Consider the following 21,021-nt stretch of genomic DNA (forward strand, 5'->3'; position numbering starts at 1 on the left):
AAGTGTGCAGAGCCATCCTCTCCTGCCTGGACTCTGACCAGCTTCCTCATGGGTCTTCCCAGACAGAGGATGGTCTCTTGAACACGCAAGACCCAATCTTGCCCACTATCCCCATTCCTCCTGCCATTTCTTTGGTCTTTGGTTTCAAATGTGCCATGTTTAGCTCCTCACTTCAAACCCTTTGTGTGTCAGTCCCCTGCCTCCTAGCTGTCTGGGCCAGGCCAGTCCTGCTCCTGCCCTTCCAGGCACTTTTCATTGTACCTCTGTGCAGTGTTCCAGGGAAGCCCGTTAGGCGGGGTGGGCGTGATGAAGAGATGGTGACTGTGTCGTACTGGCACTAAGCAGATGTTAAGTCAATGAATGAATGCTGGTCCTGCCAGAGAGGGCTTGGGCACCGTGGAGCTTCTGGAAGGTCTCCAAGGCATTTTTGAAGCTGTTTAAACTTTGGCTGAGGTTGGAGACCTTTAGAGGCAGCCTCCTCAGAAACTTGGGGTAGTAACTCCTCAGAAAGACCCTAGCTTGGGCTGTTTTTTGCCCTATCATGGCTCCATCCCTGGTATCCTTTCCTCCTGCTCATCCTTCCCCATGGCTCAGAATTCTCGAAGCCAGCTCTGGGGATGGGCAGTTCTGCGGGGGCAAATAGACACCTGTGGCTGGGACCAGGCCTTAGGACAGGTTGTGAGTGCAGCTCCCCCAGTGGGCTCCCACGTGGGCAGGCCGAGACGGAAGGGTGAGCAAGGCCCCCGGCCATGTGGCTGCTTTAGGTGGAGTGTCTGATGCACTGGCCTTGTTGTGGTCTGGGGGCCCTTTCCGCGTGTTCCCGTGCCTCTGGTGCCTGCTGGGGAACCTGGCAGAGGGGGCTCTGCAGCCCAGCCAAGTCCCTAGAGCTCAAGCAGACTTGGGGGTGGCTTCTCTGTTCAGCCTGCCAGCCAAGGCAAAAGCCTGTACCCCCAGAGTCATTTCTGTGAACGATCTCAGGGTCCTATGTCCACACAACATGCTCATCTGCAGAAAGGATGAAGAGGGAGCCAGGCACAGAGGGCTGTTTTTGTGTTTGAAAAACCTTTTATTGCAAATTCCATTCTGCACATTGATTTTGGAGAGAAAACACTGGAAATGTATCTTCCTGGAGAACAGAAATACAAGTGGCAGCAAGCTGAAGTTTAATTGCTACTACAGAACAGTATTAATTTCTGTCAGCATTTTAAGATGCTGTCATTTAGGCAGAGCACACGGAGATGAAGGGTGGGTTCTGCAGAAGGAGCAGCAGGATTTGGCAGATCATGTGACGATGCCAAGACGTGATTTCTGAGCACCACGTCTCCCCCTTGCAGGGCCAACCAGCAGGCTGCCTGGAGGGAGGGAAGGCAGGGGAGACTGCAAGGCCAGGCTTGGCCTCAGTCTCCCTCTACTTGGGGCCGGAGAAGGGCCTTGAGGCCTTGCCAGAGTCTGCCATGCACGCTTCGATTTCCTCCACGGTGCGGGGCACGCAGGTGAGCAGCTCCACACCCGTGTTCGTCACGGCAACATCCTCCTCAATGCGGACCTGGGTCAGAGTGAGACACGCGCAATGGATGCCCCCTTCCCTGCGTGGGCAGGGAATCTGAAGGATCTGTCCCGCTCTACTGCACACCTGAAGGGACATGCCAGGGGGAGAGTGTCGCTCCTCTGCTTGGCATGTTGTGGGTGCAAGAATGCAGGGCTCACAGGTACTCACCCCGCCAAAACGGCGAAAGCGCTGCAGCACCTCCTGGTTGAAGAAGCAGGCTTGTGCCGGGTCTGCCAGGGCCTGGTCTAGAAGGTGGTCGATGAAATAGATGCCCGGCTCCACGGTGAGCACCATGCCCGCCTGCAGGTGCCGCGCAGTGCGCAGACTCCGCAGGCCTGGCTCATCGATGCGCTCCACGCCCTGTGGATTCGAGCTCAGCTTCACACTTGCTGGACTGCTGTCCTGTTGCTTGAGCCACTTGTCCAGCCCATTTTTCTTGTTTTCAAATACACTCCTCATGTTTTGCCTGGAACTGGCCTTGGCCCGCCATCTTCCTACCTGTACCTCATGTGTACATGGATTACCTGCACATCTAGCTTATTGATCAAGATGGGGGGGGTCTCACCTTTGCCCAGGCTGGTACTGAACTGAGATCCTCCTGTTCTTACTCCCAAGTTGTTGGGAATACAGGTGTAAGCACTTCCCCAGTCCACAGGTCCTTCTGCTAAGGCCCATCTGCTCGCACACATCTCTGACTTGTGAGTTTCTGGTTACTTGTGGGCTGCCTTCCTGAGCCCTCCGAGGTGCAGTGCAGGACAGGCTGCCCAGATGGCCCGTGGGCTGGCAGGGCCCCCAGCTGTCCTTGCCGAGGCCCCTCACCAGGCCGGAGGAATAGTGGCAGCCAAAGCAGACAAGCCAAAAAAGCTCTTAAGGAGGCTGCGGGGCCTCCCAAGCGCATCTTCCCTTTCAGCAGTGGAAACTGGGCCCAGAAGTGCCAGTGCCGCTCCCAGCCCCACTCCTGGCCCCACCCCCGGCCCCCCCGCGTTTTCCACGTGAGTCTCCAGCAAGAGGAGCAGTGCTGCCAGCAGGGGAGGCCTGGCAGCACGAGCAGGCTGAGGACCCGCGTAGGCACAGCCTGGTGGGCTGGCCCTGTGGAGGAGCTGTGTCCCTGCACCCCTCCAGCCTCCAGCCAGGGCCTCGAAGTGAGCGGGCAGCGCGCAAGGATCTGAGCTTGCTCTGCCTCACTTGCAGCTCCCCAGGAACCCCAGCTGCAGGGAGACGGGGCTGTCACTTCTGACTGTTTGGGGGCCAAGAACATCAGACTTCAATTAGTGGTTCATGTAAGGTAACAGACCAGGCTGGCTCAGCCTCTGGGGGAAGGCTGGGCTGAGCCTCCACCGGGGCGGGACAGCCACCCTGACCTGGTGTGAACAGGCTGGGGACAGTGAGGGGACCTTAGTGGGTCACACTGGACAGATGCTTGGCTGCTCAGAGCGCCCCGGGTGGCGGGGCTGAGGCTGGGCAGCAGGCAGAGGCACCTGGCCGGGAGGGCGGCCGGTGCTTATGGCAAAGGCAGGACTGTTTCCTGTCCACAAGCAGCTCCTGGGCTCTGTTACACGGTCTGCCTACCCATCCCTGCCCCTTTTCTTTATGTTGCATCTAAGGGTCTCATGCTCCTTTCCACCCATAGCTGTCAGCAGGGGCATGCCAAGATGGCCCTGTGCATAGGGAGTCAGACTGGCCGACACCCCCCCACTCCTGTCCCCACCACCCCAGTCCAGTGTGTAGAGCCGAGGACGGAGAAGGGCTGGAAGTGGGGTACAGGCCCAAGAATGCCAGCCTTCCTGGGGGTGCCCATGCCTGCCTCTGCCTGGGCAGAGAACTCTATGACTTTTACTGGACTCTGAGCAGAGGAGACCCAGATGTGTCTGAAGGCCTGAAGTAAAACAAATGACTTTTATAGGAAAAGTCATATTTTCTTCCCCCAGTGTTTATCTGTCAGAAGAATAGACTCTGAGCACAAAGAGCTGCTTACTGGAAAAGATGAAAACACTTTGCTGCCAATTTTCTTTGGTGGAAAAAAAAAAAAAGTACTTTGGCGACTAATGAATCCCGAACGTCAGCTAACAATGTCTGGAGGCCTCTTGGCTCTCCGGCACAATGGATGGGTGAGGGGGAGAAATTAGGAAATTAAAACTGATTTTGTTTCTTCAAATTTAACTGTTTACACTTGAGGAAAAAAATAATTGAATAATAATGTTTCTCTTGAGCAATGCCCTCCCCCTCCCCAAAAAAATCATTCTTCATGCTTTCAAAATACCCCGAAGCCAGGAGGCCAAGCCTAGTCTTGGCTAACTGGCTGGTGGGTCCCAGGGTGTGTGCTGATTGCACAATCAGCCCCCTGCACGGTGGGCACCGGGCCAAACAGTGAGGACGGCTCCACACCCCCTCCTCTGCCACAGGGCCCAGAGGGGTTGCCACTACCTGCCCGGCAGGGCCTGGGAGGGGGGTCCTAGGGCCCCTCTGGGTGGTCCGGAGGGCTGGGGGTAGGAGGGTGGGAGCTGTGTCTGGGGGATCCTGAGCAAAGCTGGGCGTAAGCCGGCTGCAGGTGCTGTCTGGGGCAGAGGGCACCATGGCCAGGGGCAGGAAGGAGGCATGGCTGCTGGCCATGAGGGTCCATGCAAGTGTGGATGACTCGCTGAGGGACACCGTGCAGCTCTGTCACTTAATGCTGGCTTTGGCGCGCTGCACTGTGCCCCGTGCCTGTCCCAAGCACTCCCCTGCGCCTCCCGCAAGCCCCGCTCTGCAGATGTGCCCGCACTGACCTCGGGGTAACCGCCCACGTCGTGCACATCCAGGCCAAGGAAGTGGCCGAGCCCGTGGGGCATGAACACGGCTCCCAGGTGGACCTGGAGCATGGCGTCCACACTGCCTCTCAGGACGCCGAGGCGGGCCAGCTCCTCCAGGTGGATGCGGTCGGCGAGGCGGTGCATGTCAGGCCACCAGACACCTGGGGTTCAGAGGGAGGCTGCGGTGGGCAGGGGTGCACAGGAGCATCACGCGCCCCAGGGCCTGGGACCCCTCTGTCTGCCCATTCTGTTTAAAGGGTTCAGCCCAGGCCATGGCTGCTTGACGTAGTGCTTGTGGGGCGGGGGGTAGGGGTGGGGAGACAGAAGCCGTGTTCCCCCCACTTTGTGGGGCAAGGGGGCCTAGTTGAGGGAGGGTCACCCCTGCATACCACACAATGGCTTAGTCATCTGAGGAGCCCCTGTGGGGAGCGCAAAGGCTTCTGGGGTGAAGGTCCAGCTGGCACAGTGTCACCCACAGTCAGGCAGGGGTCTGGAACTATCTCCAGAGTAGCCTGGCTGGCCGGGCCCACGCTGCGAATCAAGCTCATCTTTGCCCCACATTTCTGGGGCAAAGGTCACTGTGGACAGCCTTTCAAGCACAGGAACAAGGTGTGGGGGGCTACCCAGGACCCTTTCTGAGCATCAGACAAAGCTGGGGTGCGGTGTACCAGCAGGTGGCAGGCAGTGGCAATCCCCACGACACCTCCTTGTCAAGCTGTCTCATGGCGCAATCCACTAGCCAGGCCGGCAGTGAAGGCTGGAGACCCCGTGTCCTATGTGCGAGGCCAAAACCTCCACGGCTGCACCATGCTCTAAGATGGGCCCCCAGCTATCTGGAGGTGCAGGTGAGGGGGAAGGGCTGTCACTGAGTCAGTTCCCAGGTGGTGTCGACCCTGAACCCTGGGGCCCAGGGAGACACCCCAATCTATCCACGCAGCCAGCTGCAGCCCTGGGTGCCCACAGTCCTGGGTGCCCACCCCAGCCTGCAGGGGCTTAGGTCAGATAGCTTTCCTAGGAGCCCCTACTGCACAGGCCTGGGGTGCCTCCAGCTACGCCGGCTCCCCCTGGGCCATTCTGGGGACACACCTTGGCTGGCCTGATCTGTACTCTAGGAGCCAGCGTGGGGCTTTCTCTGATGGTGGCTGCTGTTTCCTGGCCTCCCAGCCTCTGGTGCTGCCTGAGTCAAACAGATCATAGGGGACTGGGAATATGGCCTGGTGGTAGAGTGCTTGCCTCATATACATGAAGCCCTGGGTTCGATTCCTTAGCACCACATATATAGAAAAAGCCGGAAGTGGCGCTGTGGCTCAAGTGGTAGAGTGCTAGTCTTGAGCAAAAAGAAGCCAGGGACAGTGCTCAGGCCCTGAGTTCAAGCCCCAGGATGACAAAAAACAAAACAAAACAAAACACAAAATCAAACATCATAGCGGGATGAGGGCAGCACCCCCAATTGTTGGTACTAGTTGGTACTGGGCAATTGTTGTGACCACCAGAGTTATGTTTGCTACACTTTCCCGGGAATGCCTGGGGGTACAGGCTTCATCCGGAGGGTCCGGTCCCAGGACCAGAGCACCTTTCTTCTTTGGTTGTGGGGCTTGAACTCTGGCCTGGGCGCGGTCCCTGAGCTGCTTTGCTCAAGGCCAGCATTCCACCACTTGAGCCATAATGCCACTTCTGCTTTTCTGGTGGTTCATTGGAGATCCTAAGTCTCAGGACTTTCCTGCCCAGGCTGGCTTTGAACCCTGATCCTTAGCTCATAGCCTTTTGAGTAGCTAGGATGACAGGCCTGAGCCACCAGAGCCCGGCCAGGTGACCTTTATGTTCTTGAAGCTTCCATGTCAACCTGTGCCATGGCCCGAGACACCTTATTCTCTGGTCTCAGCATGGAAGTGGCCCTCTCCTTGGAGAGGCTGCACTGTCCCTGCTGTCTTGCTTCTCCTAATCTCTCAGCCTCCTACACAGCCCTGCCCACTTATTTCTCCTGTCTCACCCACCCCAAGATAACCAGTGCCCCCCAGGCACCCCCAATTTTAGCCTCATAAAGTGAGTACCTCTCAGGTCTTCTCTCGTTCAGGGGCTCAGGTCCTACGGATCCCACACGCCCCAAAATAACTCCCAGCTTCATACTTAGGCTGAGCAGGGGGCCTTCTGGAATCACTAAAAGGGGAGCCCCAGGAAATGCAGCCTACTTCATTTTCATAGTGGGGGGCTGAGACCTTGGCTGGGCATCAGCAGAGGGGAGGAGTCAGGTATAAATCACACGGCAGTGGCCCTCAAGGGGGCTGTCACAGGGCCTGCCCGGATGTGCCGCCCTAGCAGCCCCCACGGCGCCTCTAACCCCCCTCTGTGGACCCTCGGGGAGGCCCCGTGCGGCTCTTGGCTGGGAGCGGAGCTGCTGCCTGTGTGTGGTTAGGGTTGTGGCTGCCATTAAATCTCCAGCAACTTGGCCTCAGCCTCTGGCTCGGGTGGTGGTTGCAACACCCACGGCTGGGCAGGTCACGTGAGCGTGTGAAGGTCACTGTCCTTGAGCTTGGGCTGTTGGTGGGCACAGGCTGGAGCCTCCCCACACCCCCTAGCTTCCATCTCGGGAGCGGAGGTCTTGGATTCTGATATCCTGGCAGGACCTGCACTGCCCATGGGGATGAAGGCCACGTGGGGCCGTGTGCCGCACGCATACCAGTGGTTCACACCTGTCATCCTGAGCTGCCCAGGAGGCCGAGATCTAAGGACCTCAGTTCAAAGCCAACTGGGATAGAAAAGTCTGTGAGACTCTTATCTCTACTAAGCTACTCAGAAAAAGTCGGAAGTGGCTCAAGTGGTAGAGGGCTGGCCTTGAGCAGCAGAAGCTCAGGGACAGCGCCCAGGCCCTGAGTTCAAACCCCAGGACTGGCACCAAAAAAAGAAAAAAAGGAAAGAACCTGGGCCTTGGCCACTCTGCCCCTCCGGCAACCCGACCAGCTTCCTGGGTACTTCTCTCAAGCCCGGGCCCACTTGGGAATATGGCACAGATGGCCGAGGGCAATGTCTCGGGTCCTCGGTAGCCTCCATCTCCAGCCCCCTCCTCTTCCCCTCATGGGGAGTGAGGTCTTGCTCTGGATGGGGGGGTTGGGCACCGCGATTCACCTGCAGGCATGGAGCCACATGAGCCCCCGCGGCTGTCGGGTGCCCATGAGTGCCCCCGGCAGTGCTTCTGCTGTGGGCGAGGGGCTGGCCAGCTCCAGCCTCCGCCTAGTCCATCACAGCCCTGAGGCCTCCTGCCCAGAGCGTGACAGCCCCAGGGGGCTCCCAGGCCACAGCCAAGCTGGGAAGGCAGGAGAGGCCCCCGCAGCCACTTCCAGACAAAGAACTCACTTCATCTGTGCACGCTGGGGAGGGAAGACTGCGAGCCAGGCTTGGGAGGGGGTTCAGGAGGGGTGGACCAGGGCCTGGGTCCCAGGGGCTGCAGGAAAGTTCTTGGCAGGCCCAGCTGGGGTGGAGCCCGGGGCCTGCAGCTCAGCCACCCTGCCCTGTCTGCTGCCAGGGCCTTGAGGACCTCCAGTCCCCTGTGCAGGAGAGCAGGAAGTAGTGGCCATCGCACTGTGGACAGCTCATGGCAAACCTCTCCCCACACCCCTGGCAGGGAGCCCTGAGCAGCATGTGGGGCAGGGAGGCTGGGGTCCTTTGCCTCCATGCGGGGTCCTCTCTGTGCTGGCTCTGCCACAGCGGGCACCAGCTCCTTTCTCTGCGTGGAGTGCCACCCAGCTTGCCATGTTCCTCGCCGATGCTTAGCAGGGACAGACAGCGGGAAATGCAGCAGGCTCTCCTGCCTGGGTCACCACCCGCCCAGTCCACAGACGACATGCGTTGCTGCCCCAACCCCCCAACACGCCAATACTGGGGTCCCTTCCTCTGACTTCACATGGACACCTAGAGGTGCTGAATGGTACACAAAACTACTTGGGTAGCAGGGCACTGGTGGCTCCCCCCTGCCATTTTAGCTATTCAGGAGGCTGAGATCTGAGGATGGAGGCTCGAATCCAGCCTGGGCAGGAAAGTCTGTGAACTCTTACCTCCATTTAACCACCAAAAGCCAAAAGTGGAGCTGTGCCTTAACAAAAACCTCAGGGACAGTGCTTAGGCCCCGAGTTCAAGCCCCAGGACCCACACAAAAAAGGAAAAAAAAACAACCCAAAACCTACATGGCATGGTGACCTGTGTAGCGGCAGGGAAGCAGGGAGGACCGAGGGCCGAGGGGAGGCTGCGAGGCTTGAGTGTTTGCAGGTGGCATGTGGGGACCTCAGTGCGGGCAGGACAGTGGCAGGGCTTTTAGGGATGGCGGTGGCACAGCCACGGCTGGCTCAGACATGGGCTTGTACCACTCTGCTGGACTGGCTTCAGGCTTCATGGGGTGGCATGGTCCCCCTGACACTAAAGCAGCATGACCTGGGGTGGTGGGCGGGGGGGGGGGGGGGGGAGTTGTGGCCTCGGCTGGCCTGCCTCCCTGCTCACCAGTGCCCCATGTGGCCAGGCTCAGCACAACAGGAAGGACAGACCCCGCCCCCCCACCCCTGGCCCCCAAGTCTGCATTCCTCTATTCCCCCCCCCCCTTGTGATGATCATTTTCATTTCTGCCTCTCCCCTGGGTGCTGCTATGACTTCCTGCTTGCTTTTATTTACATTTCCCTGGAGGGTCACAGGGAGCAGCCTGGCAGTCTTAGTGGGGTATTTATCTTGGCCTCGTTGCTGGGCCCACAAACGGGAGGGGGTAGTGTCCAAGATGATGGGTAAGGGGTTGCTGGCCATAGCCACCTCTGTGCTAAGGGGTCACAAAAGGACCCCTACAGCTGGACAACAGCTGTGGGTGTAGGCCTCCAGCCCCCCAACCCTGTGATCAGATGGGAGTCTGGCTGTGCTCTTGGGGACCGTCCATAGGCCATGCTTTGGCAGCACAGGTTGGCCAGTGTGGGGTACAGAAGGGGGCTCTTTTCCCCTCCCCCCTGCCACTCCTTAGAAGAAGCATCAAGGCTCCAGCAACAGGCTCCCCTGGGCGGGGGTCTGCTCTAAGCAGAGAAGCCCGCAAGCAGGGAGAGAGGGATGCAGACGGCACCCTGGATGGCCTGCAAGGATTGGCTCATTTGAGCTTGGCTGTCACTAGTTAGGACTAATGCTGTCCCCAGAGTCGGGGGACCTGGTGGGTGCCAGCACGCCACTCTCAGTCTTCGTCCATGCAGAGGGGACCATGGGACTGGCCTATGGGCCCAGCTGCTTTCTGGCTATGTTAGAACTGGGGGTTGCTGGGCAGGGCCTTTGTGCCAGCCAGGACACTAACTACACAGAGGCACCATGGAGCTCTTGCCCCGGTCCCAGTGCAGGGCCAGTCACTAAAGCCTGGCACTCTGCAACAAGCAGAGGACCAGGAGATGCCATCTTCCCAAAGCTGGCTGCTGAACTTCCCTCCAGAATGCACCTGTGAGCTGTGCCCTGGTGGCTCTCACCTGTTAGCATAGCTACTTTGAGGATCATGGCTCAAAGCCAGCCCGGGCAGGAAAGCCTATGAGAACCACCAAAAAGTTAGAAGTGGAGCCATAGCTCAAGTGATAAGAGTGCTATAGCCTTGAGCAGATAAGCTCAGGAACAGCATTCAGGCCCTGAGTTCAAGCCCCAGGACAGGCACAAAATAAAGTTAAGAACAAATGCAAAGGTCCCTGATGCAGTGTACATGGTCCTGCTCTGTCGTCCTCTGGCACGTTCTTCAGAGCAGCACTTGCAGGTTCTGGCTCTGCTCTCTTGTGCACGGGGCGGCTGACCGGGGCTGTGCCCACCTGTGAGGGCTGTTGTCCCAGCTGCATGTCCGGGGGATGGCTCCTGTAAACACTATGCTACTGCTTTGCTTGCTTGCTCCCGCCCCCCCCCCCATCTTGTGCCAGTCCTGGGGCTTGAACTCAGGGCTTGGGTGCCATCCCTTAGATTTTACCCTCAAGTTTGGTGCTTTACCACTTGAGCCATAGCTCTCACTCCCAGCTGTTTTTCCTGCTCACAGACTCTTCTGCCAACCACAATTCTCAGGGTTAAGCCTCCTGAGAAGCTAAGATTATAGGCGTGCATCACCACACCCAGCTGCACTGCCACTATTTTTTTTTTGCCAGTCCTAGGGCTTGAACTCAGGGCCTGAGCACTGTCCCTGAGCCTCTCTGTGCTCAAGGCTAGCACTCTACCACTTGAGCCACGGCGCCACTTCTGGCTTTTTCTGGGTATGTGGTGTTGAGGAATCGAACCCAGGGCTTTGTGCATGCTAGGCAAGCACTCTACCACATTCCCAGCCCTGCACTGCCACTTTGAAGAGAGCGACCCACCCAGGATGCTGCTCTGCAGCCACTGCCCAGGGGCAGGACAAGGGCCGGATCCCCTCAGGAGGGCTTCATCTCAGGACTTCCTCTTTTATCTTCCCTTCGGGGCAGGTCTGAGTTCCTGTTCTTGAGCTTGCCTGTCCGGCAAGCTCTGATCCTGGGGCTGTATGCTATGCCCGCCCCACCCCCCCACCCCCAGCGCCAGCTTGTAGCTGCTGTGGGGGGGACCTGGGGATGAAGCCAGGGCCACACATGAAAGCCTGCCCGCGCTGTGCCACCTCCTGCGCCTGCGGCTGCGCGGTCAAGTGCTGAGCCAGCAAGTTCTGGAGGCCAGAGGCCACATCCTGGGGCTTTACAGCCCTGGGGCTCACGATCTTCTTTTTTAAAATCAAGGTTCCACAGAGCCACCACAGCCTCCCCACTTAAGAACCCCATGTCCAGCCTTCAGGCCAGGGCCCCAAGGGGACCCCAGGACATGAAGTGACACTTGGCCACAGCCAGTGCTGTGCTGGCCTTTAAGCAAAGGGCAGATAACAGGGACAGGGCTCGCGGAGCCCTCCTGGCATGGCCCTGGGCTTTGGGCCAGTTGGGGACACGAGGAGAGTGAAGGGCCCGAGAGAGGCATGCTGGCTGGCAGCTGAGCCGAGCCAGGCCCAGGGCTGTCTGGACTGAGGGCCCCTCCACTTTGGGGCCCCGTGGTGCCCTCTCTTCAGAAGCAGAGACCCCTATATGGCCTCCCCCAGCCTGCCTTTGGTCCAGGGAAGACAGGAAGTAAGGGCTGGGGGAGGTGTGACCGGAGTCCTCACCAGCTGCTCCCGGCTCTCAAACTTTTGATAGGTTCTGGGCAGAAGAGTGTGGTGCGGACCTGCTTGACCCTAGCCAGATGATCCCAGGAAGAAAGGCGCTTCCTCCCCTAGCTCGGGTGAACCCTAAATCTCAGACTGCCTCTGCTCTGGCCCTGCCTGGCCATCCTTTCCTACCTCTATGGATCAGTGACAGCATCCAAGGGTCATGCCTTGGTGGGACAGTTGTGTGTGTGTGTGCATGCATGCGTGCGTCTGCAGGCTGGGGGGAGGGCATACACTAAAGGCCAGAGGGTCAAGCAACAACCAGACTCCTGGCTGCCTGCTGGGAGAGAGTTTGGCCTCGGCCGAGACTTGACACCACCAGGGAGGCTGGACCAATGACCACGACAGAGGACTAAAGTGCCAGTGTCCCTCTGCTCAGCTCCCCCAGGCTGCATACCGACAAGGAAAAGAGACACCCAGGGCACAAATGTCCTGCCTGGAGTCTGGCCAGCTGCCAGCATCCCAAGCTGGCTAGGCCTTCCCCGAGGTGGACTGTGCTTTGGGACAGGGCTGGGGACACGCCAATGTCCTGGTGATCAGTGTGGGTGGAGGGGTGTGCTCAGACAGAAATGGCCAGATATGACATGGGGTTAAGCAGGAAGGTCCCAGGCACTGTGTGTGTGTGTGTGTGTGTGTGTATGCGCGCACACGTGCACATATGACAGGCGTGAGCCACTGGTGCCTAGTTCAGGCACCTCACTTAAGTGGGAGCCAGCCCTGCAGTTCTAGGGGTGACCTAGAGGATCTGAAGCCATCAGGGCTCTCACTGGGTCCATGATGGGGGAAGATATGGGCACCAGAGAAGGCAGGACCACTTGGAGCAGCCACGGTGCCTTCATGCTTCCTCTAGCCGGGTAGGACCCAGCTGGCCCACTCACCCACCCCTCACCTGGCTTCATGGTACTCATGACAGCCCGGCAGCTCCGTAGCACCGCATTGTAGATGGCCTTCTGGTCTTCAGTGAACTTGCCATTGGCTGGGAAGGAACAGGTGATGTCCGAAGCGAAGCAGTAATACTCTCCGCCCATGTCAAACAAGCTGTGGGAAAGAGAGCAGGGAGTGGGGGCGGGGAGGGGCACTCAGGTAGGGCCCACCCTCCCACTTCCTGCCCGCCTCACACACAGGGGCAGCCTTCCTGGCCTATGACAGGGCAGGGAGCGGAGGCCACCCCGCCTGGAGATGTGAAGAGCGAAGGCAGTTCAACCCCAGGGGGCCCGGTGGGGGCATCCTGAGGGACCCCCATCCAACCTCAGGAGTGAAGGTGGCACAGGCTCCTGCCAGTCCAGGGGTAGATCAAGGGGGCTGGGGCTGCCTTCCCCGGCCTGGCCTGGCCGGGCCTGGCCTCAGTAGCCCTTCTGCAAGGCCTCATTCGGAGAATTAGGGAGGGCCGACGGGCCCTGCCTGTACATGACGATGGCGATGGCCAGACCTGACGCACCCTCCAGGTGTGCCGTGCACCTGGCCAGGCAGAGGCGGTGCTCACAGACAAGAGGGGAGGAGGGAGGAGCTGCCAGGAGCCTGGGGAGAGGGCCCAGTGCCCAGTCCAGGCCCATGGACTGAGCAGCAATACCCACTGCCCACACACCTAGAGCATCTGGCTGGCACCTCTGCTGCTGATTAGCTTAGGGTCCCTTGGGGTGGCCTGGCACCTCTCCCTAAGGTGAGCAGCCTGAGGAAGGGCTGCCTCAGACCCAGTAACGGCTTTGCCAGGGCCTGGCTGGACAGTTCTGCCATCTGACCCTTCGCCCCACGCACCTGGCAGCTCAGGCAGGGAGCACGGGGAGCACCTGTGGTGGGAGGGAGCACAGGAGCATGCATAGTGGGAGGGAGCACGGGAGCAGGGAGCACACGTGGCGGGAGGGAGGACGGGAGAGGCCCAGGAGCCAGCAGAGGCAGGGCAGTGGGAAGTCAGCCAGGACCTCGGCGTCACACACTGGACTCCCCAGGGACAGCCGAGGCTGGCGGGGCCTCTGGTCAAGGGCAGATAAGGATCCCTGTATTTATTTACTTATGTGGGTAGCGATGAGAGGGAAAAACTGGGAGATAGCAAGGGAAAGGGTGACCGTCCAAAAAATGTACTCACTTTCTGACCTATGTAACTGTACATCACCTTTATTTTTCCCCCAATTTTCTTTTTATCTTTTATTGTTATTCTAAAGGTGATTAGAATACAGTAAAAATATAAAAATTTCAAATAAAAGAGCCCCCTTTTATGCCAGTGCTAGGGTTTAAACTCAGGACTGGGGAGCTATCTATTAGCTTTTTTTTTTTTTTTCCCTTTTGCTCAATGCTGTTGCTCTACCACTTGAACCACAACTCTACCTCTGGGTTTGGGGGATTTTTTTTTTTCCTGCTTTACTGGAGATAAGATTCTTACTGCCTTTTTGGCCCGGGCTGGCTTTGAACCTTGATTCTCAGATCTCAGCCTCTGGAGTAGCTAACAATTCCCTGTGCCTAGCTTCAGATGGAGAATCTTGCCCTGCTCACCCTGTGGCAGAGCGAGATGGGACCTAGGGCTGTATGGGGTCCCCAAAGAGGCCAGGGTGGAACCTGGGTGCAGCCCTGACCCATCTCAGCAAGCACGGGGGAGAGGGCCCTACGCAGCCCACCCAGCCCTTGGATGGGACATGGTCATCATGACACGGATGGGACAGAGCTGGCCGGGCACCATGGTCCTGCCTCTCCCCACTGACATGCTCAGGCAGACACGAGGTGGGACCTGCCATCTCGTACTGGCTGAGCCCCTGCTCTGCTTGGAGTCCGGCTCTGGCTTGGGGTTCCCCTGGGGTCCCTGTGCAGCCACATATCCTGGCCAAGCTGAACCCCTGGGCACCGCTGTGGCTTCTTTTACAAGGGCCTCTCACCCAAATCCAACTGCAGGGGAAACCACAGGCATTCCAGAAGCTGCCTGTGTGCTGGCCTCTGGGGCAAGGGGTGGGATGGGGGGGGGCGGCGTGTGGAATGGGGTGCTGGGCCACGTGGCCAGCTAGCAGCAGCCCCAGAGCAGCAGGTTGGAAAGGTGGAGCGCGGGTGGAGAGGCTCCCCACTTTGCTGAACTCCAAAGTCCTCCGTGGGGCACTTTTAATCTCCTGTCTTTTCTGATTGCAAAATACCACTGGCAGTGTCAACAGTGCACAGATAACGCCTCAGGTGACTCCCGGGTCGGGGCAGGGCCCCCACTAGTGGGACAGTGAGGCTGGGGTTGGGTCAAAGTCTTCGAGGGAGCAGGGGAGACCGGATTTGAAGCAGATCCAGGGAACCTGTGCCTCAGTGGAGGGTGACTCGACTCAACCACAGCTCAGTTATAAAGGAGACCGACTCCAAGCACAGGGCCGGTGACCTGCCTGGGGCATGAGCCCCCCAAAGCTGTCCAGAGGGTGGGGCATAGCTAAGCATGGAGATGAAGGGAAATCGAGGCTCTGAGCGGAGATCTGGCAATGCCTACAGCTGCAGGAAAGGGAAGCCACTCAGGGCCCAACAGTGAGCTCTCATCCTGGATTCCGGTCCTTGGCCTTCTGTGCTCATGGGGCTCAGCTTTGCCATCTTTCAAATGGGGGCATTGTCCTTTGCTGCTGGTCTGTGCGCTCAGGGCTAGGCAGCAGCGAGGCAGCGCGGCACTAAGAGGTCCTGGCCTAGTTTTGCCTGGGAAAGCACAACATTCTCATTTGGGCTCCCTAGAGTCAACAAAGGAAAATTCTCTGTGGTTTGATGGTTTAGAACATCCAAGAATGGCAGACAGGACAGAGCCAGGACAGAGAGAGAGAGAGAGAGAGAGAGAGAGAGGAGAGAGAGATACAGATTCCTGTAACAACTCTTTGGGAGCACAAAGTTTTATTGCACTATACTAGTCTAAAAGAACAGAAATTGAACTTTTTTTTAAAAATCAGGAAGCCCACAGAGCACACCAAATATTGGAATCATCTAGAAGAGCACAAAGTAAGACACACGTCAATACAGATCAGACTGACCCAAGTTCTTCAAGCCTTTATCAGAAAGAAAATGTGGGGTGGGTAGTGCTTGCTTGGGTTTTCTAAGCCTCACCTCCAAGATTTCATCTCTCTCTCTCTCTCTCTCTCTCTCTCTCTGTCCTAAGGCTTGAACTCAGGGCCTGGATGCTGTCCCTGAGCTTTTGTGCTCATGGCTAGCGCTGTTGCTTGAGCTCCACTTTCAGCTTTTGGCTAATTAATTGGAGATAAAGGTCTTAAGGACTTTGCTTCCCTGGCTGGCTTCAAACTGATCCCCAGATCTCAGCCTCCAGAATAGTCAGGATCACAGGAGAGAGCCACTCGCACCCAGCTTCAGTTGCATTTTGTTGTTTGTAAAAAATCATCCATGTTCTGGAGAAGGAAGCATGCACCCCGCTCAGCTAGCTTCATCCTGGCTCGGTGACACTCGGGCAAGGGCGTGAGTCTATTTTTGGGTTCTCAGTTCCCTATCTTTTTCTGTCTTGTTTGAAATCTCCCTCAGAGTTTCTTCACACATAAGTGATTCTGATTCAGGCCACTTGGAATCTAGGGACAAAAGCCATGGTGTTTATAAATCATCTCCCTGCACTCCTGTCTACTGGCTCCAACCATCCTGGGGAAGCAGAGTGACAATGGAGAATTCCATCATGCTTGGCTCAGTGAAAAATGCAGATCCCTTCTTTTCTGGCTGCCTGGGACACCCAACAGGGACACTACCCATCGCTGGCTGAGAGGATGTGTGTCATAATTTGAGACATCTGGGGAGGAGGCTCACACGTCGCCCAGCAAGATGCCGGAGTCTTGGTCCTCCCGCCCCCCACATGTGTTCCTACAAACTGTATTTCTGGCTGGGATGACAGGCTCTTCCGGGAAGCTTTAGGACTGGGCTACCTGCCACGATTGGCCCACCCAGACCCTCCCTGGGTCTCCCCCTCTCCACCCCTCAGCACTGATCACCCCCTGCAGGGACTGGCCAGCCCACAGGCAGAAGGCCTCCCAGGGAAATGCTGCCATTCCTCCCCCCCCCCCCCCCCCAATACAAGGGCTGCTTTGTCCTCTGGCTTGTAGCTTTGTTTTAACCAACTGAGTGAGTGCCGTTGACTCTCAGCCGCTTCTCACCCAACACTGACATCTCACACACGCGTGTGTCTGGAATAACAGAAGCAATGCAAAACTGTTTAGTGCAGACATTCACTGGTGTTCCAGGCCAGGCCTGGGTTTTCTGACTTCTCCCAGATCTCAGCAGGAGATAGAAAGGAGCACACCAGCGTAATCTGTATTTGTTGACCGCAGTGGACTGACCCTAATCAGGTGAACCCCTCCCCAGGACCTGCCTAGATCCTGTGAGGCCCGGGGAGACAGGAATAGTCCATTCCCCCCTCTCCCCCCACCCCCCCAGTAGCTTCCTGTCCAGCTGATAAGGACAGTCACGTGCTAGGGCCTCCGATTTCTAGAGAGAATCAGCTTTACCAATGTCATGGAATGCCACTGAGCTGGGGGCCAGGTGCCAGGAAGAATACCCCAGGCATTGCAACCCTGGCCAGAGAGGTGGCCCCCAGATGCTGCTGCTCCCGGGAGCCTGTCACCTCTAAGGCGCTGTGGCCCAGGCTGGGCACCAGGGCTGTGGTTGCCCTGGGTGGGTGGGTGGCGGGGGGAGTCACATGCCCCAGTTCACTTCTCTGGTGACCAGGGTCTTGTGATGTCCGGGAGTACCCAGGCTGTCTAGACAAGCACTTCTCAAAACTGTGACTCGAGATGGCCACTGAGCGGGTGTGGCCCAGTGCACAGGAAGAAAAAACCCGTGGGGAAGCGAGGGAGCCCAGGGTGGCCAGGGCCTGTGGACAAGCTTAGGAAGGGCAAGGGAGGTGAGTGAAATGAGATGCTAAAGGCCACAGACAGCATGTCTGGGCAGAGCTAACCAGGGCCTGTGCCCTGCCCCAAAGGCTGGCAAGTCCTGAGGACGACAAAATTCACCAGGTGCCCCCGGCTCATGTGAACCCTATCCACTCAGGAGGCTGAGATCTGAGGATCCAAGTTTGAAGCCAGCTGGGACAGGGGTGGGGTGGGGGGAGGGAGGGCAGTGAATGTGAGACTTATCTCTAAATAAGCAGTTAAAAAGTCAGAAATGGAGCTGTCGCTTACAAGGTAGAGGCACATGCCTTGAGTGGAAAAAGTAAGGGCCAGGTCTTAAGTTAAAGCCCCAGTACTGGCACCAAAAAAAAAAAGAAAGAAAGAAAGAAAAGGAAGCACACAGGAGCTCCATCCCCGCAGGTCAGGCAGACACGGCTGGAGCTGAGCAGCTGGAGCCACACGGCAGGAAGGGAGAGGAGAGGACTCCCAGGTGGCTGGCCAGTCCTCCCAGGGTGGGGGCAGGGCGCCCCACACCCACCACTACCGGGAGGCCAGGCCACGTCTTGAGACAACACTGCCCTCTCCTGGCCAGCGCTGAAATAGTCAGCTCATGACCACACTAGTTACCTTAGCCTACAGCTTGGGCAACCCAGGCCTGGGGCCTCCTTGGACCTGTGTTCTAGAAGTTTCAGAGGTGAGGATGTGTGTCACGATCCCCAGCTATGACAGCTGATCTGTGGTGGAAGAGACAGGAAGCAAGCTGGTGAAGAGGGGTGCCCCCAGTCAGAGCTCGCTGAGGTCACATCTTGGTCCTCCCCTAACCCCTCCCCCAATTCCTGTCCCACAAAGGGGAGCCTGCCCAGGGCTCAGGGGGCACACAGTGTCCCGTCCTGGGTACCCTGATTCCCAATTCCTATCCGGCAAAGGGGAGCCTCCACAGGGCTCAGGGGGCACATTGTGTCCTGTCCTGGGTGCCCTGATTCCCAGGATTTAGATATGGGTGCTGGCATTCCCTGGTTGCCTAGTCCAGCTTGCCAGTCTTCAGCGCCTCTACGCACCCATGGGATCTCAAAGATGATCTGGTGGGGGGACCCCCCACCCTGTTTGAGGCTTGCTTCAGGGGGATGGGTCTTCTGGGGCCTCCAGTGACCTTGACAGACCCCATCCTTTGAGTGAGCACATGGGAGGCATTTGAGCGAGAGCCCCACACTTGGGAACCCCGTTTGAGACACCCTGCCATGCTTGCCTTAATAAAAAGGAAAATGCAAAGCAGCTGATGCTTGCCTGAGGACAGTGACCTGCCTGTGGGCTTCATGGGGCAACTCCAGAACAAAACAGAAAGCTTCTGGAAGTCAAGAGAACTCCCCCCGCCCCCATCAAGATCATAGGCCCTGCAGAAGGTCTCACAGTTCTGCGGAGCTGAGGGTGGGCCATGGGGCTCTGAACCACACTGGGTCCTGCTGCCCCCTGGGGCTGGGCTCAGGCCCTGGCAAGCAGGGAGGGACCCGGAGGCCATCAGCGTAGGGCGAGGGATGGCCTTGAAATACTGTGTTCTTAACCTGCAGTAGGGGCCAGTATGTCCAATGACCAGGACCTTGTGGATGAGGACAGTGGCCTATAAATGCTGACAGAGGAGCAGAGAGGTGGCCCTGCCCAGCAGCTCTGAAGGTGAAGGTGGGAGAGGGGGCACGGCCATCTTCAAGTCCCACCCAGCATCCCTGCCAAGGCTACAATGTCTGTGAGAGGGTATGGCCATGCATGCCTGCAATCGCAGCAGGTGGGAGGCTGAGGCAGGAGGAGTCAGAGTGTTTAAAGGCAGCCTGGCTTTGCTATTTTGTACTTGGTACCCCCAAGTCCCTCTGGAGCTGGGTGGTCTACAACCCAGGAAGGGTGGGCATTCAGCTATGGAGGGCGCCCTCTGAGCTCAGCTATCTCTGTGTGTGTTTGTGCACTGAGGTGGAAGGGCCGACCATATATGAGATTTCAGTGGAATTGGGATTTGAACTCAGGGCCTTATGTTTGCCAGGCAGGGACTCTACCACTTAGACCACAACCCTTAGCCAGATACTGGTGGCTCCTGTCTGTCATCCTATCTATTCTGGAGGCTGAGATCTGAAGATCATGGTTTAAAGCCAGCCCAGGAAGCAAAGTCCATGAGACTCATCTCCAATTAAGCACACCAAAAAAAGTCAGAAGTGAAGCTGTGGCTCAAGTGGTAGAGAACCAGCTTTGAGTAAAAAAGCTGAGGAAAAACACCCAGCCCCTGAGTTCAAATCTCAGGACCAGCACAAAACAACAACAAAGCCTCACAACCCTAGCCACACCTGAGATTTGGGAGAGATGGAGAAGGCCTGGCTGTCCCTTAGCAGCCTGCCCCCCTTTTCAGGATGCTCTGAACCAACTCTGATGCTAAAATAGCTGTATTACAAACGTAAAATCCCTCTGGGGCGGGGCTGGGAATGTGGCCTAGTGGTGGAGTGCTTGCTTAGCTTGCATGAAGCCCTGGGTTCAATTCCTCAGCACCACATAAACAGAAAAAGCCCGAAGTGACCCTGTTGCTCAAGAGGCCCTGAGTCCAAGCCCCAGGACTGGTAACATAAGATAAAAATAAATAAACAAATAAAAAAATCTCTCAAGCATTTTTAACTAATCAAGCCCTGGGAGGTAACTCCACGTGATACTGTATCCTGGTTTCATACCTTACGGTGAAATGTTGGGCCTTTTATGTTGGGATAGTGGAGTGATTTATTATTTACTGAACGCAGTAGGGCGCTCAGCAGATCAATTTCAATAAAACAATGGATTATAAATGCCGCCAGCAATCTGGCAGTAGCAGTAATCAACAAAACATGTTGTTCTAAATGCTGCATAATAAATTGACTATAATAAACTCATAATTATTCTACTGGCTACATTTCAAAGTTACACTAGAAAAACAAAATCACCAATTTGAGTTTGGCATGAGCACCAGTGGGCTTCCTTGAATCATTGCTACTTACAGCTGCACTGGGAGACACAGGTGCCACGTGCGCCCACCTGGGCCGCAGCCACGGCACCTGTGTACACAGAATCTCCCATCCTCCCATAGACCCCCCCATCCTCCAGGGCCCCCGAGAATGCAAGACTGGCATCTTGTGGAGTGAGGACCCCTGGGGGGGCAGATGGGGGAGGGGAAGGGCAGCTGATTTCCCTGGGGGATGTGGAGGTTTCGTGGCTGACCTTGGCTGGGCCGTCCGTTCCCATACACAGCAGAGCTGAGCAGCAGCCTGCCTTGACTTACCACATGTCTCCGTCCTGAATCGTGCGGTCATTGGGGGCTCCAGCGTGTCCGTAGTGGAGCACGGCGGCATTCTCACCACTGTGAAGAGCCAGAGGGCAGTCAAGGACACCCGCTTGCCAGCAGAGGCTAGCGAGGGCAGCCGGCTGAGGCCCACAGCAGTGGGGGTGGGGGGGGCGCCCAGATCCGGCCAGCCACAGATGGAGGCAGCAGCACCTCGGCTCACCGCAGCACCCCCTGCAGCTCAACCCGGGCACTGCTTGGGGAGCTGCCCTCTGCACCACATGCAAAGCACAGACACGGGGAATAGCAGTTCGTGGGCTTGAAAAATGGCCCTAAGGAGACCCCTCCTGAAGGGTGAGGGGCTCCCTAGGATGGTCCTTGGTTGGCTGGCCTGGAGGGCAGGAAGCTGGTGG

The 21,021-nt window shown here is 57.5% G+C and overlaps 1 protein-coding gene across 1 annotated transcript in view; it reads right to left on the reverse strand.

Moving 5' to 3' along the window:
• Window positions 1-1,041: 1,041 nt before the first annotated feature.
• The window catches only part of Pepd (peptidase D), an 86,637-nt gene continuing 66,657 nt past the window's right edge, over window positions 1,042-21,021 (reverse strand). The window contains exons 11-15 of the mRNA XM_048330088.1: window positions 20,609-20,686; window positions 12,402-12,550; window positions 4,315-4,499; window positions 1,718-1,909; window positions 1,042-1,546 (exon numbers count right to left, since the gene is read on the reverse strand). Coding sequence (XP_048186045.1) covers window positions 1,409-1,546; window positions 1,718-1,909; window positions 4,315-4,499; window positions 12,402-12,550; window positions 20,609-20,686 — 742 coding nt within the window. The 3' untranslated portion in view covers window positions 1,042-1,408. The remainder of the gene's footprint in view (window positions 1,547-1,717; window positions 1,910-4,314; window positions 4,500-12,401; window positions 12,551-20,608; window positions 20,687-21,021) is intronic.

Source organism: Perognathus longimembris, chromosome 20 (assembly GCF_023159225.1).
Source record: "Perognathus longimembris pacificus isolate PPM17 chromosome 20, ASM2315922v1, whole genome shotgun sequence".
NCBI lineage: Eukaryota > Metazoa > Chordata > Mammalia > Rodentia > Heteromyidae > Perognathus > Perognathus longimembris.